Source organism: Canis lupus, chromosome 5 (assembly GCF_048164855.1).
Source record: "Canis lupus baileyi chromosome 5, mCanLup2.hap1, whole genome shotgun sequence".
Classification (NCBI taxonomy): Eukaryota; Metazoa; Chordata; class Mammalia; order Carnivora; family Canidae; genus Canis; species Canis lupus.
The window spans coordinates 53232591-53249220 of NC_132842.1; the positions used below are offsets into that span (position 1 = coordinate 53232591).

General features: G+C 40.5%; 1 protein-coding gene across 1 annotated transcript in view; it reads left to right on the forward strand.

Moving 5' to 3' along the window:
* The window catches only part of MAST4 (microtubule associated serine/threonine kinase family member 4), a 538667-nt gene that overhangs the window by 457881 nt on the left and 64156 nt on the right, over positions 1 to 16630 (forward strand). The window contains exons 8-10 of the mRNA XM_072828443.1: positions 5631 to 5700; positions 10951 to 11029; positions 15365 to 15522. Coding sequence (XP_072684544.1) covers positions 5631 to 5700; positions 10951 to 11029; positions 15365 to 15522 — 307 coding nt within the window. The remainder of the gene's footprint in view (positions 1 to 5630; positions 5701 to 10950; positions 11030 to 15364; positions 15523 to 16630) is intronic.

A 16630-nucleotide genomic window follows, 5' to 3' on the forward strand; every position in this document is an offset into this window, starting at 1 on the left:
GAGTCTAGAGCTGGAGGATGTCTAGATTTAGCTGCCTCTGTCAGATTTTTAGCTCTCTGGGTCATATTCACCACTTAATCTGTTGTAATAGGTAGCTCAAAGCTCCGTGCCTAAAAAGAACTTAATACATAATTACTGGGTTTGGGGGAAAAATATGTTTCTAGTTTTGTATATTATAGGGACTAAGCTAGGCACTGAAAATTCAAAATACACTTCCTGTGTATCAACATGTACTACGAGAGCTTATCCCTCACCAGCATTGAGGAGGAGGAGCAACAAGAGGAGAGAAAAGGAACAGGGAACATGTTGTTAAGTTCTATTGAGTCTTACCTATGGTGACAGGAGACAGAATGATAGAAGTTATCAGTACTCAATCTTCAGTGTTTAGCCTGTAGAATTTTCCTTCTCTGCAAACCCTTCACTAGCACTCTCGAGTAGTTTGAGTGTCTGAAACAGATCAGGATTATTCATTCTGTTGGCACTAAATCTGAGTGAGGAAGAATGTCATCTGCTGTCACGTGCAGTAATAAAAACTGTAACAGAATTTTTAAATTGATCTATCAATTTTTAAATTGATAGATTGATAAATAATGTGTTGAATGAGTTAAGTCGGTCAGATGATAGGACTGGTCCTTGAGTGCAGAAGGATCAATAAACAGTAAGGGATGGGAAACTCAAATAGGTCAGAGAGCCCAGATTTTATGAAAACTGTATGGTTCCTTGTCCATAATCCTTTATTTACTTGAAACCCCAGGCAGATGAGCCTACTTCTGTTCATTGGCCTGCTGGGGACGCTTCACAGCCTGCCCAGAGACAATGCCTCTGAAGGCCCACAAGGTTTTTCGGTGGCCACTTAAAGAGTCTCAACAGTTGCCCAGCTTTAATTAATATTCCACCATTGTATTTGGAGAGGAGCCAGTTGCTGAAACAGCTGTCTAAGTGAAAGGAAGACTTTTTAACTTATATTCGCTGGGTCTGGTAAACTTTTCTCTATTAGCTGAGAGTCCGAGTTCTCAGGTGATAGGAACTACTGTTTTTTGCAAGTTCACTCAGCTTGAGGCTCCCGCAGAACTGTTCTAATGCCCGGCGGGTCTGCTGGCATTTACCTTGGAAGGCGATGCCAGGTTTGATTCTTTGCGATTTGGTCCTCAAGTCCAAAGCTGTGGTGGCAGTGTTGCTGAGAATCTCCTACAAAGCGGGAAGAAGCATACTACTGATCATTACAGCATAAAGCACCACGAGTCATTTAAGCTGATCGTCAAGTAATGACAAAGAGGATTCAGATGGGGCCTTACTCTTGGATCCACCCGGAGTGTGAGATGACAATTCTCATTACTTCTTGGATTCCCTCAGTCCTGGTAGAAAATCAAGACGAGCAGAAACTCTCATTTTGTGAACAGACAGCTATTAAAAGCACATTAATAATCTGTAGTGGGTATAGCATATGCCTTTTAAAAAGATTTGCTGCTTGTTTCTCTGTGGTAGAGACGCAGGACTTCTCCAACCTAATTACAAAGCAATCAAACAATTTAATTAATCTGGAAATCACTTTCTTAACCATAACTGCCTCTAAAATGAGGCACCCTGTGCACAGCCATTAGGTCAAGTCCCATTTTGTTATATTTCCTGTGTATTGGCTGTGCTGGTCCTCCCCCTCCCCACCCCCCCCCACCCCCCGCGCTGCCCCCGCCCCACCCCTGGGATCCTGGAGTTAATTACCTACCAAATGTCTGACCACAAGGAAGGTTTCCTTTACCGGGTCAAAACATCAGTGGTGATAACAGCACTCTATAAAGTGTCCTAGCACTCGAACATCCAAGAGCCAGCAAATCCCGGGGAGCAGCAGGATTTGAGTTATAAGCAAGTGCTGCACATATGGGCAGAGAATTCACTGGCACCAGTTTTCATTTGAGAGTCTCTCAGGTATTGCTTTGCAGATGGGTGGATGAATTCGGAGAGCAGTGCTGTGAGGAGTGAAGGTCATGTATAGGACTCTGCTTTCAGTCCCGTCTTGCTTTCTCATCCTGGGGACTCGCTCTGCATGTCCTCGGCAGCCTGGCCATCACTTCCCAAGTTAAGGTTACACATAGAAGATGTGCTTTTTAATTCACTCTGTTCTAAAGGAGCGGTATTTTGCTCACTGTATAACAAAATGTGTCCCTACGGCTTCGGAGACTGAGTACGTAACATAGAAATCAGCTTTTATTTCAAATCAGAACACATCTTTCCAAGATGGGCTGCATTAGTGACTCTGTTGGTTAAGCATCTGACTCTTGACTTCAGCTCAGGTCACGATCTCAGGTTCCTGGGATAGAGCCTAGGAGTCAGGCTCCGTGCTGTTGGAGCCTGCTTAAGATTCTCTCTCTCCCTCTCCCTCTCCCCTTCTGTCTCCAAAAAAAAAACAAAACAAAACAAAAACAGAAACAAAGGTTAACTCCCACCTATCTAATCTCCTAATCTTGTTACTCCTCCCTAAGGAAAATTGAGAAATATTCTGTAATAACCCAAAAATCTACAGAATACTCATCTACCCTTTTCATATCCTTTTTTTTCCCCCTTTTCATATCCTATTACAACCATTCCACGTCTCTCTTGAAACTCCCCAACCACAGGCAGTCATTCTCCCACGATGGGTTGTCAGCTGCCCATAGCCTGCCCATGCTGGAAATGTTGGTCACTTGCATCCATAATATTTTCATCACTTCATTTCTAGTCCATCACCAACTATGCTTGGTTTGCTCACCAAAATATGTTTTCTGTTGGCCTTTCACATCCTTATTTAAGCTCCTACACTTCTGTTTGGCCACTCATCTGTCCACCCAACACAATCATGCCAGGTGGAAATCTCCAGCATCTCTCTCTTGCCCACTGATGTGTTAAGGCCCTCCCTGGGTTAATACCAATAAACACAGTACACAACGTATTGGCTTTATCGGTCTGAATCCCCTACTGCCAGGATATCTATCTCTACTGTGTTGCCCTCCTCTGTTTGGGTTGTTTCTGTCCCCTGCCTCAGCCTTTTTCATTTCTTCTCTTGGGCTTGCTCAGCTGTCCTCAGGTTAAGGTATAGTCTGTTGCCTTTAATGAATTATCAGGTATTCTAGTTCAGATCACCATCATTTTCTCTAACATCCTACTAGATTTAAGAGCCTTTAGGATAGTGTGTGTGTGTGGGGGGGGGTACGTGTGTACACACATTGGCATTTAAACCAGCTCTCGATCTGCCATGAAACAGGAAGAAAGATCTGTTAGTAGCGAGATTATGCAGATGGCTCTGTAGTCTTGAAGTTAGAAATGTGGGAATTTGCGTTTGATTTTCTAGCAAGGTAGGAGTCAATGAGAAGAAAATGAACATTTTCAATTGATGGACTTAGAAGGGCAGCACAAAATGGTGAGGCAAAACACAAGAGATGAGAAATGGTTAATGGCAGTCTTGATTTTTTTAAAAAATTATTATTAAAAGCAGAGTTGAACTCACCTCACTCTTGTATATCTCTGTCTGTGCATGTTCATCTTCAAGTGATGGGTTGCCATGTGCTATAAGATGTTACATGGCTTCCTGAGGACCAGTCATTGAAACCTCTAAAAGTGAAAAGGATTTTAAGTTAACTCCTTGTTTTCCCCTTCTTTAGATTCTTAAAAATATTTACTAAGCTCTCATTCCAGTTCATCTCATTATGATCTGCAGATACAGTGGTCACTTTATGAAGAACATGGGGCTAAGAACTGGGTGCCCAGTTACATTGATTTCATTATTTATTCTCAGTGAATTGGGCCACAGGGATTGTTAAACCTCTCATACCTTGGCTTCCAACAATCAATTGTTTTGTTTCTCCTAATAACTCACTGATCGTTTGCTCTGTATGGGGTGTGAGCAAAGTGAACATTTTTTTTCCAAACAGACAAAATCTACACTAAGATTTCTGGCATTAGATTCATTTTCCCTTCAGGAAACAAAAGTTTTTAGCCATCTTGAGTTTTTCCAAAATCTTTTAAGGCCATGAAGAGTGATATGTAAGCTAAATTGGGAAGAGGCAGGAGGGGGATGGGGAGTGGAGATGAAGGTTGTTGAGAAGAGTTGACGGAACTTAATTTAGCCGTGTAGTTAAATGGACAAAAAGAGTCCTGGATTCCTGGATGGCAAAAATGGAATCCATTTCTCCAGGGACCCAAGGAATAACAGATGCAAAGACAGGATAAATTTCATTGCAGCAGAGGGGGAGATGCTTCTAGATTGTCCATAAAGAAATAGGCTTTTCGGTACCTCCTAGTCAAATGGCTTTAATTGTGCTGTCATAAAGTTAATGGCATCTGTTGAAGACATCACTATAAAATTTGCAACCTTAAGGTAATTGAAAAACGTCCGTCGAGACGTACCCAGTCCAGAGTCCTCAAGATAACACTACACTTACCCTCTTTCGTGGGGGAGTCTGTTCTTTTTGTGCACCAGGGGTAAATTGTTTACCACGAGGGACTGACTCGAATGTGCGATCTTGTGTTCCTCGTGCCTGACTACAGCTGTCACTTCCATCGTGACATCAGTAATGTGGGAGCTGGCTGACCGTTAGGGATTAAACGTATCTTCCTAATCTGTTTTCCATGTTTCAGGAATGTACACGATTTCGGTTGGCCGCCTTTCCTCACCTCTTTATTTAAACCAGCTACGGTTCTCTCTGGGGCCTCAGATAATTCCGCCGAGCTAATTAAACATGCAGAGGGAAGCCGGGTGGTCTGCAGTGTCCTGAGCTGCCCCCCACCAGCTGCCTGCCAAGCTCTCTCAATGATCAGCAGCAGGTTGCATGTTCTGATGGAGAAAGTAACGAGCCCCCTAGGAGCTGCGCTCCTTCCAGGCCTTCCAGTCGGCGGGCTGCACTCACCCGCCTCGGCAGGATTCGAGGGAAACACCCTCTGCCAGCCTTTGTGTGCTGGTGGCTTTAAAGCCTGCCTGGCCACTCACAGTCCAGATGCCTAGAAGCAGGGGGACCGTTCAAGAAAAATATCTATGGGGGCTAATCCGGCTGGGCCCCTTGGGCCATCGATCTGGGTCATTTGAGAAATGGGTCCAAACTGCTGGGTTCCCAGTATTTTATGACTAATACTGACACATTTCTGCCTCTAAAATACGTACTCTGGAATACAAGGATTTATTTTTGAGGGCTCAGACATGGACTCAGTTTTCGTGAAACAAAAATGCTAAGCAGAAAGCGCCGCCGCCGCCACCACCACCACCACCAGGTGGAGCATATACTTCCACATCTGTCCAGTTGTTGAAAGGGTTAACATCCAGAAGACTAAGAAGCAGAACATTTGTATATACGATATTCTATAGGGCTGAAATATTAGGGTTATTAATCTCTGGAAGACTGCTGCTTGGTGATAGATGGGTGTGCTTATTCATGTATCTTGCACACACAACCCGTTGTGCTGGGACTCACACCCCTTCCCCTGCCCATTCCCCCCAGCCCTACCCCTGCCCCTGCTCCCTGCAAAACTGAAACATTTTTAAAGAGATGGACATTGGATGAGGATGTACAGAAATGCATCACTAGCAAGGAGATGATTCTGGATGTGATAATGATATAAAAGCCAAATCATGTTATGATTCCTTTTTCCCTTCTTTCTCTTTACAGGAAATAGCCCTCAAGATAGCCCAAGAAATTTCTCCCCCAGTGCCTCAGCCCATTTCTCATTTGCACGGAGGTAAGGACTTCCTGTGAATGGAATTAGTAGAATGTTACATAGAGAATCACATCTCCCGAGCCTCCTCTTCCTCATTTCCCCCCATTCCCCCGCCTTCTGCCTGTGAGATCCTGCCCATCCTCAGAGATGACCTTCTCTGGGGCTTCCTGCCCAGAGATAGCTCTAGACCACCACACAACACCACTTTAACAGTTTGATAATGATTTCTCACTCGTGTTAAAGTTACGTGCACCTCTCTTGGGTCTTCCCTGGATGATGTGCTCCCAGTGAGGGTGAGAAATGACTGTTGGCTTTTTTTTTTCATAGTGCGGTACCTTATACACACTTGATATTCAACAGATTTTTACTGAACTCTCTGAGCTCACATTACAAGGACTTGACTCATCTCTGTGTTGTGATGCTACTGTTTTTGTTGTTTTTGAAAGAGGTTGGTTGATTTTTTTTTTAACAGCCTTTCTTGAAATCACAGGGTATAAACTCTAAGATGCCTCTTTAATTGAGAGCATAAAGCCACCAATTTAGGGACCCCCTTGAGATAAAGCCATGCATGGACTAAATGATAATTTATGATTTCTCTTCATATCTTAGTTAGAATTTGGTACCAAGTGTCAAAGATACATGTGTTCTGTCTGGGTCATTGAGCCGCAAAGACGTCTTGTTTGGAGGATCGTAGACCTGTGATGTAACATCACACCTTGTCAGTTCTGGATCTTCTTCAGTAACTTCCCCAAGTGAGAGAAGTTTACACAGCCATGTTTTCTGTGTTCCGTATTTGGGATCAGTGTACTTCACTTTGTTAGATTCCATCCGTCACCTTCCAAGGCTCTATCACCCCTCCCACACATATACCCTGGCCTCTCCTGCCCAGGAAAAACATATAGAAAACAAAATGCCCTTCCAGCGAGATCTCTGAATATGCAAGATAAATTCAGTTTTTGGTCTGTGTGTCCAGCATATTTGCTTATTTTCCTCAGAGACGTAACTTGACATGGATTAACTTCGCACTTAATAAAGACATGTGTAGTTAAAAAAAAAAAAAAAAAAGATTTGTTTTAACACATTTACCAGCCAGCAAAACCTACAGTGTCCCCAGTGCTATTGTCAGCATGCAATGCATTTACATTACAAAATCCGAAGAAAAGGACCTGTTGGCAGTATTTTCAGAACTCTCTATAATTAGAATTCCCTTGTAAACGTTACACATCCCCCTCCGTAAGGTAAGTGCCTGTGTGTGAAAGGTACCAGTCTTCCACCGTGGGCAGGACACCAGAGCAGTAAGACAGGCTCTCTAAGGAACTTGAAACCTCCACCCTGACTCTTGCCCCAGTTCCAACTTTTATTCTTTTAGCAACTTGTTCCAAGCACCATAAAGAAAATGTGAAAATTAACTGGTACCGCAAAGCCTGTGTTTGCCCAGTTAATATTAATTCGTGACAGTGCTACTCCTCTAAGTAGGAGGGAAAAAATCTTATAAAAACTAATAAACAAGAACCTACCATAGTCTTTAAAACACATCTCTTAAGAGAATGTGCTTAATTACTTTAAGTAATAAGAAAAATGCAAATCTCATTACAGTGTGCATTTGAACATGAGAGGAATCATAGTTTCTTAATCCTGCCAGATTTATAAAAATGAAGAGAATCTGATAATTAAGTGGGAGACTGGAGGATAGATGAATCTGGTTTCTCTGCTGTTTAAAAAAATAAGCAACACCCAGGCATGTTAATTTTTGACAAATAAACCATAGACCATGACAGAAGATTATCACAGGAGACCTCTAGTTCATTTTGCATGAATTTCCAGATGGAACTCCCTCCACACTCTTCAAAAAATATTAATTTAGATAGGGACATGAGCAATCATCTTTTAAAACTTGTATTCAGGTAAACAGAACTCTGTCTTTGCTATAAAAACTCAAATTGATGTATTTTTATTTAACATCTGGTGTCTCTCTCTTCCACTTTGAAGTTGATTTTTATTCACCACTTGTGGGGTCCCCATTCCCTTCCATTCAGTATGCGTTTTCGAGCCTTTAAGAAGTGATACCATTTTGAGACTCTCACATGTTATTATTTTGTATATTTAGCCAATACAGAAGAGACTGCACTGTTTTTAAAATTATTCTTGAATGAAGGGATAAAGATCAGGCTTATTAATGTTTTTTCATTTTACTTAGACCATATGATAATACTCCCCCAGTAGACATCCCCTATAATTTTTTACTAAGTTAAAAGGGATGAAAATGAGCATTGTAGCATAGTAAATTTTGTCAGGAGCAAGGAAACATATTTTTACTTTGCTAATAACTATAGTACTGATTTACAGTCCATCTAATTACAGAATTAACCTTTTTTTCCTTGGCCTTTCCGGGAAGTTGTTGGAGTTCACACATTACATACTGCTTTCACTTCCGTTTGGAAATATAGAGACCTGAATACACGCCATAGGTGTTGCCCAGTGGCCTCATTGTTCCTTACCAGGGTAAATCTCCGAATGTATTTCCACAAGCAAATTACTAGAACAGACTTGCCTGCTAAGTTCAGGTCACTAGACACTTGTTGAGTACTTGGCATAGTTCAGCAGGTTCCAGTATCAACCAGAATGTGAAATGTTCCCTCCAGGGGACTATCACAACTAAACAAGTAAATAAATCTGCTGCTTCTTTATTATAGCTATAATAGGTAGGTTCGTATTGGAACTTTTCATTCTTTGTTGTGCACCGTGTTAATCGGTGTAAATTTTTGTGAATAGTGTTGAAATGATGTGGTTTTTTTTTTTTTTGCAAAACTTTTTGTATTCCATGTTCCCATCAGATGTTTTTCTCTTCTTACCTTTTTACTCAGTTTAACACTAAGAGATTTCTACCGCCAAAAAAAAAAAAAAAAAAAAAAAAAAAAAAGAAAAAAATCACTCTTCAAAAAAGCCTTGCTGCTTTGGCTAGAATATAGTGTCTTCGATATAACATTTTATTGGTAGCTACTGCAAAGAGAAGACAACACAGTTGGCAGGATCCAAATTGCACTTGTGTGTGATAGCTTTCTTAAAAAAAAAAGGGCATGCTCTCTCTTAAGTACTGTGTATATATAGCATATATAGTAACTTCTGATGTGCTGTCGTCATGGTAATGAAAATGCAATGGTCCTTTGTGCTCCATTTGAGTCAATAGACATGGAGAACTTGTGGAACTTCCTGAGACATAAATTATTTCTGGTCTATGACTGCACATTCTTGTTTAAACTTCTTCTAGTTGTGTGTTTTCCAGAGTAGGCAAATGTAATTTATGTTTCAAAACTAATAAGAACATGTCTTTTCTTGGAATTGTTCATTCATCTGAAATATATTCATTGATACCTGAGGGAAAGGAGAGTTAATGAATCACAAAACAAAATCACGATGGGGGAAATTGTGCCCATGCTATTTCCAGAGACTAGTTTCTGATAATTGCTATTAAATGGACTGAATAATCCTTTTAAAAATCGTATCCTTTTTTTTTTAACTTCAAAAAATTGGAAGTGTTTAAAATATAAAGTACAACATGAAGTTTTAAGTCTTCAATAACCTATTGAAATAAATATGACCAACTTGTGTCCATTTAATTGATGTCTTCAGAAGCATGGTTTTACAAGTATTTTCTTCTTCAATCTTTAACATTTTTAGTTGTCTAAAAACATCTTTTAAGGACATATGACTTAATTGCTCCCATTCCTTGTATCTGGTATATTTACAAACATTTTATTTTGCTTCTTTTAAAAAAAAAAAAACATACTTGATTCAATTGTACTCCAATCATGGTCACAGAAATGACAGGTAAATTTTACTAAAATTTTAACATTGTATTTCTGTGATTTGTCCACTTGAATTTTTCCATTTTGTCTTTGTAGACCATTTGCGTTTTTTGGAGGCAACATCCATGGTAGCCTGTGATTATATTTTCCCTTGACTGTAACTTAGTCTCAAGTATCAGTTGTTTTTTTTTTGTTGTTGTTTTTTGTTTTGTTTTGTTTTACATAAACATCTAATCGTGACATTTCTCAGATTGAAGTCTAGTGCTGTTGAATCCTCTGACTTCGACTTCCTGTGAATGTGTCTGTGGTAAATTTGGCCCCATCTTATTTCCCACTTGGTAAATTCATACAATCATATGTTACAAAAAGTCTACATACAATGCTCCATCTACAGAAGGCAGTGTGGGCCTTTATAATGTGATTTTCCTGTTTTTCTCTTGGCAAATGTGCATCCGTTTGTTTTCGTGGTGGTATATGATTTGGAAGTCACAGTCTTACTTAAAATAGAATAAATAATGACTCTGGGATGCCAGAGGTTTCAGAAAGTTGTTTTCTGGTGTTCCCTGGCAACAGTATTGTCTCTACTGCTTCATTAAATCATCTGAGATCCTTGTAAGCCTCTAATTCATAACCAGAATCCCCTCCCGGAGGCTCTCCTTTGACCATTTGGAGAGACAACCACTTTCTTCAAGGACTCCTGACAGTTTGGCCTCTTTGACTGAGGTACACAGTTGTACTCTTTGCATTAGCTTCTGCCCCTAGTGGAGAATGTTCATTCTGCCCCTGCTGTCATGGGTCAGAGCTGGGCTGCATCCTCACAACCTCTGCAAGGGGCTTTTGTTGCAACACTTGAGGCAGCCAGATCATGTAGGAAGATAGTAACTCTTCAGAGAGTCTGAATATAAGGTCAGTCACTTTTTTGACGTGAAAGGTTTTTTTGCTTCTTGAGGCTTAAACCAGTCCTGAGCCCCCTCAATCCCTTCCCTGGGATGTGATGAGTAGGACTGTTCCCTTGAAAATAAGTAGAGTCCTTAGGGGGTAATCCAAGTCCCCATAGGGGCTTGTACCTTGCTGGATCTCAGGCTTTGCCAAAGACCCATGGCCTCTGTTACCAGCTTCCAGATATGAGTATTTTTCCTCCTCCCTTTCTGTTTTTATTCATTTGAATCTGCTGAGTGTGACCATTGTAATTATCCCTGGTATTCATTTTGTCAAAGTGCGTTAGTGAGAGATCAATAGTATGGATCAACCCATTCACTTTCTACTTGTTTGGGTGTATTGATTCAGTTTAAATAAAAGTCAACCTGCTGTATAATGTTTGTTTACTCTGGCCTTTGCTGAGCATTCCCACATCTTCACTGACCGTATCTGTATCATTCGTTTGACTAAAAATACTCGGTTTCCCTGGGGTTCCCGTGTAACAATACCCCAGCACTGGCCAACGCTCATCTCCCCCTCTCCACAGGACTGATGGACGCCGCTGGTCCTTGGCTTCTCTCCCCTCCTCTGGCTATGGGACAAACACACCCAGCTCCACAGTCTCCGTAAGTGCCTAACTGTTGTCCTCTTGCTCACAACCACAGGTCTCTCTCGCACAGGAGGTGTTGGCTCTGGGTGTCTCTTGGTAGGACAGAGGAGGTCACTTCTGCATGTCTGCTGCTCTGAACAGGTGACCCATCACAAGAGGAGCTGACAAAGGGAAAAAGGACATACTCTTTTGGCTGCAGGCTTTTAAACTATGGTGCATAAATTGAGTTAAGTCCCAGGATCACAAGTTTGGAGGAGATTGGGAGCTTTCGTTTTAATGCCATTTGGTGTAGTTGGGGTGGGGGAGAGGGAAATGCAATCTGGTTTTATTGCTTTGGTTCCACACCAGTGATATCAGTACTGAAAACACCATTAAACTTTGATGGCCTAGGTCTTTTCTTTTTTCCTTGCGTGGCTTAGATGCAGGGTTTTTTTGTTTGTTTGTTTTTGTTGTTTTGTTTCTTTGTTTTTCTCCTTCGAAGAAAAAAAAATGGCAAGCCTTAAATTTGTACCTTCTAGGTAAGAAATTTTTTGAAGGAGAGATTAAAAAGAATTTAGTAGTAAGTTAAGACAAAGAGACAAGATGAAACCATGAAAATAGAATAGAAAAAAGGATACTCTTGCCCCAAACCGTAACATTTCAACAAGAGCCCTAGCAATTAATGGAAACGATTCAGTAAGTTAGATAGATGCTTTCTCAGTTTAAATTAGTGATATTGTGGGATATCTGTCTCTGCAGAGCTTCAGAAGCTGGTGGTCATTAAGAAAGACCAGGCATGTTGTAGGTGTTCAATACATACCTAATGAAATGGTCCAAATGCCCTTGAACAAGCCAGGAATGTGGACCTCATGATTTCAGATTTCTTTCTGGTACATTTCCATCTTCATTTTGTCAAAATCTGTGTTTTATTGTATAGGGTTGTGCATCCATTGTTTTGTTGTGGTGTTGGTGCTGGTTTTTCACAGACCTCAGCCCCGTGCTAAGCATCTAGATTCAGCCACTTAATAGTACTTGCATTGAAAAGACACAACAATTGAGGTGCTTGGGTGGCCCAGTAGGTTAAGCATGCAGCTCTTGATTTTGGCTCAGGCCACAATCTCAGGATCTCAGGATCATGGGATTGAGCCCTGGGTCAGGCTCCTCCCTCAGCAGGGAGTCTGCTAGAGATTTTCTCTTTCCCTGCCTACTCACTCTCTCTCTCTCTCTCTCAAATAAATTTTTTTAAAAAAGAAAGGACACTGTAATTAAATTTATAAACTAACTGGCATCATCACTGCCTTATATTATGTGTTTCCAGGATCCCAGATCCAACACAATGTGAGTTTTCTGGAGCACCTTTAATATACTGCCTTATTAAAATGTGCTGGATTATTTTTACCATCTCCTTTGTATTTTATTGAGGAGAGGTCATTTATTTCCCTATCCTCTATTCCATTTTGTTGTGGTATGTGACTTTATTGTCCATTTTGATACTTTTGGTGAAGTGTCCTGACAGTCCTGAGTAGTTTCAGTGACACAGAAACCTCCCATCAAGAGAGGATGCTTCAAACTCATGAATGGCTTCAGCAGATAAAACCATCACTAAATAACTGTGAAGTCACCCTGGGATTCTGTGTCCAGAACCATCACTGGTCACTGGTTGATTTTAGCTCTCTTGAAAACGTGGATAACTCCAGTGTGAAAATCAATGCTAAAACTGACCAAAAAGAAAAACAAGGGTACTTTCTGAAATTTAAGAATTCTTCAGATTTTCACTCCACTAAGTGAGTCCCTGATCTCTGCTAAAAACCCTTACCTCATATTTTTCTGTTGTCCAATATCATCATCCTTTGTGGACCCCATTTGGTACCTTCTGAGTCCCTGGGGCCATTTTGCTGGCCGACAGTTGTCCCCAGTGCCATAAACCCATCCTTTGTCACTTAGATATGGTATCCACCCTCTGCCTATTTGTACCTCGCTTGTTCCAACTGAGATGAGAGAGACTCTCTCCCCCAAGGAGCTCCTTGCCTCCTCCCTTACTCAGTAGTGTTAAGGTCATAACACTTACTAACCCTGGCGTTGTGCATTTTGCTATATTCCCCATCAGTAAATCTGAGGCACTTTACTTAAGGAGTTGAGTTCTGTGGCTACATATCATGGTATAATCACAAAATTTTCCTCTCAAGAGTCAATACTTGCTAACATTTTGTTACATTTGCTACCTACTGTTTTTAAAATAAATCGTTATTTTGTTTAATAAATATTAAGGACACAAGTAAAGCCCTTCCCACCCAGGCCCTTTCTGGTCCTTCCCTCCATAGAGGGAACCAACCCTCCTGTGGTGGGCTTGGTGTCATTTCTATGCAAGTACAGGCCCTTGATTCCTTACGTGAAACTCTAGAGCCCAGTGGGTTTAGGAAACAATTTTCATATTTTAGGAAGGTAACACAATCCCTGTACAGGACACAACAGCCCAGCAGCAACTGGGTTAGCAATCAAACATACTAATATTTCTTCAGCAGTCTGAATCAACATTCACACTAAGTGGATTGAATACATATTTTAAAGAGCTTTCCATCAGCTCAGTTGATGCTGTGCCACCAAAAGGGATTACTGTAAACTTATGAATAAACTTCTGGGTGTTACGGTTTTGAAGTCTTGGATGTAGAACCATAGACATTGAGTTTCCTCTGAGACCTATGTACAGATTCTTAATTCTGTTTTTTTATGTGCTAATTTCTTTATCTTCCCTTTTATCACTACTGCTTCTCTCCTGCTTGCAGTTATTTTATTATTCTTTTCCTGATTGCTTGAGTTGACTTAGTTTGTGTTTTGTTTTCTTTCCATAGTGAAAAGTATTTAAGACCGTGCCTGTACCTTCTGAATAGAGATTTGGTTTATTTCATAAATCTTTCTAGTAGCGTTCTCATTTTTATGGCTTATAAAACAATCTCATTACATTATAAAAATTCCTCTTTGTCTCAGTATGTACTTAAAAGGTGTTTTATAATTTCAAGGTATGAGGGTAAGTTTAAGCTTTAGTCATTAATTTCTACTGTTCCTACATTGTGATGCTTCAGTGTTTATGAAGTGTATTGTGAACCTAATGACAGCTTTAAAAAAAAAAAAGACTGCTAAAACTGAGATTTCAGATGAATGTTACACTTACAAAGATGCGTATTCTAATCACGATTCTATTGCTCAAAAATTTCTCAATCTCCTTTGTTAGAATTCTTATAGAGTTTACCTCTCAGTAAAAACAAAAAGGCTCTTTATATTACATTTCTCATTAAAAACAGTGTTATTTAGCTATTCACCTTTCCTACATTACCTTGCTCTAAGTATCAAGTTCAGTTTTCAAAAAACAAATCTATATGCAAGGTATTAAAAAACTGACCACCACTGAAGCTGCTTTAAAAAAAAAAAAAGAAAAAGAAAAAAAGTCCTAGCCGAAGGAAAAAAGAAAAAAAATGCAATTTTTAAAACAATGACATTAGTGAGAAAAGGATCTTCATCTCTTGCCCTTTTTACCCAAGGCCTATATCAAGGCTCAAAAGACAGCAGGCTTTGTAAAGGAAGATTTCATTACCTTATTTATGATCACACATCATAAAATTCATTTTATATTACTCACCTGAAAGTCACAGTGTTTCATCGTGAGCAGTGTTCCAAACAAGGGTACCATCCGCAGTTGAGAACTAATCTGTCGCTTCATGCACTCAGATTCTCCAGGTGTTAACTTTTCTCTTTGCTTCGGCTTTGAAAGTGTCTTGCCCATTTTCAGAGCCTGAGTTTTCTTTTTTTTTTTTTAAAGATTTTATTTATTTATTTATTTATTTATTTATTTATTTATTTATTTATTATTTAGAGAGCTGGCATGAACAGGGGGAGGAGCTAAGGGAGAGGGAGAAAGAGAATCTCTTTTTTTTTTTTTTTAATTTTTATTTATTTATGATAGTCACACAGAGAGAAAGAGAGAGAGGCAGAGACACAGGCAGAGGGAGAAGCAGGCTCCATGCACCGGTAGCCCGATATGGGATTCGATCCCGGGTCTCCAGGATCACGCCCTGGGCCAAAGGCAGGCGCCAAACCGCTGCGCCACCCAGGGATCCCCTGAGTTTTCTACAAGACAGGAAAGTATGTTTTGGGAAATGGTCTTATAGACAAAGGAGATGAAATATGGAGGGCATTTTGACCTCGCAGAGAAAGCAGCAAGGGTATCTGTATTTTAAACGTTGATGATTGTAATTATAACCTGAAAAGGCAACAATATAAAATGGTGCTGTCCTCCAGGTTCACTGTTTTAATTGCTAATTCACTTGAAGTCTTTCATTCGAAGGTGGTCCCCTAACCTCACTGTGGTTTGTTGTAGTCCTCCTCTTCCTCCCAGGAGAAGCTGCATCAGTTACCGTACCAACCAACACCAGATGAATTGCACTTCCTCTCGAAACATTTTTGTACTACCGAAAGCATCGCCACGGAAAACAGATGCAGGAACACGCCCATGCGCCCCCGTTCCCGGAGTCTGAGGTATGTGGACCTGATTGAAAAATGTGACTTCATTGGATTATCTGTTTTTAACCATTTCAAGGGAAGCCTCTTGGTCCTCTAATTCGTCTGTGTGTAAATTGATTTGTGATCGACCCCCAGATATAGTGTGATTTTTTTTCCCCATCTCTACATGATATTATTAATTACGACTGGAAGGCATCTGACTGTTTTCCTTTTAATTTCTCTCAGTTTGTTAATTGGGGTAGTAGCAGTAATCACAATGGACTAAAGGGACCTCCTGTGAAACCTTCTTGCCATTGGAAATTGCAAGACCTACCATTTGTGGTGTGGGAGCGCTTCATGTTCCTATGTGAAGAGGGGTAAAGCTTGGCTGAGAAGGAAGGACAGCAAAAATAAAAGGATTTTCATTCAGATTCCATTTTATAAAAGTTTGCCCCTATTTTTCATTCTTTTTCCCAATCATGAGTTTTACTTTTTCCAAGATTATGAGTAGATTGTTAGGGGTTTATGTCCCTTGAATTTAGACATTGAGTAGGACCAGATATAGATAGATAGATAGATAGATAGATAGATAGATAGATAGATAGATAGATAGATAATAGATTGATTAGGGGTTTATGTCCCTTGAATTTTTTTTTTTTTTGTCCCTTGAATTTAGACATTGAATAGGGCCAGATATATACATACATACAGGTAGATCAATCGATTGGTCGATCAGTCTTAGTTTTTTGTTTTTTGGGATGTAGACTCTAAAACAGAGATTTGTTCAGGATGTTTATTAGGGAGTGCTCGGGATTTATACCTAAGGAAGGCAAGCAAGCCAACCTGGGCAGAGAGAACTACAGCTGCCACACAGCCAACACCATCAGGAGCTCTAGGGATGGCAGGGCACATCAGAGTTGTCCCTCTGTGCCAGTTGGCCCTTACTTTTTCTCCGTACCTCCGTCACTGAGTGTGGTACCCTGGGGAGGAGGTGGCCTAGGTGAGGTGACTGCTGCTGAGGCCATCTCTGAAGGGACTAAGGGCTGATGGCTTCTGCTGTCCCAGCAGTGGCGGGTAGCAGGTCCTTCCCTGTGGGATGATCAAGGCAGTCCGTCTCCAGTGTGAAATCTTGATGTTGCAGAAT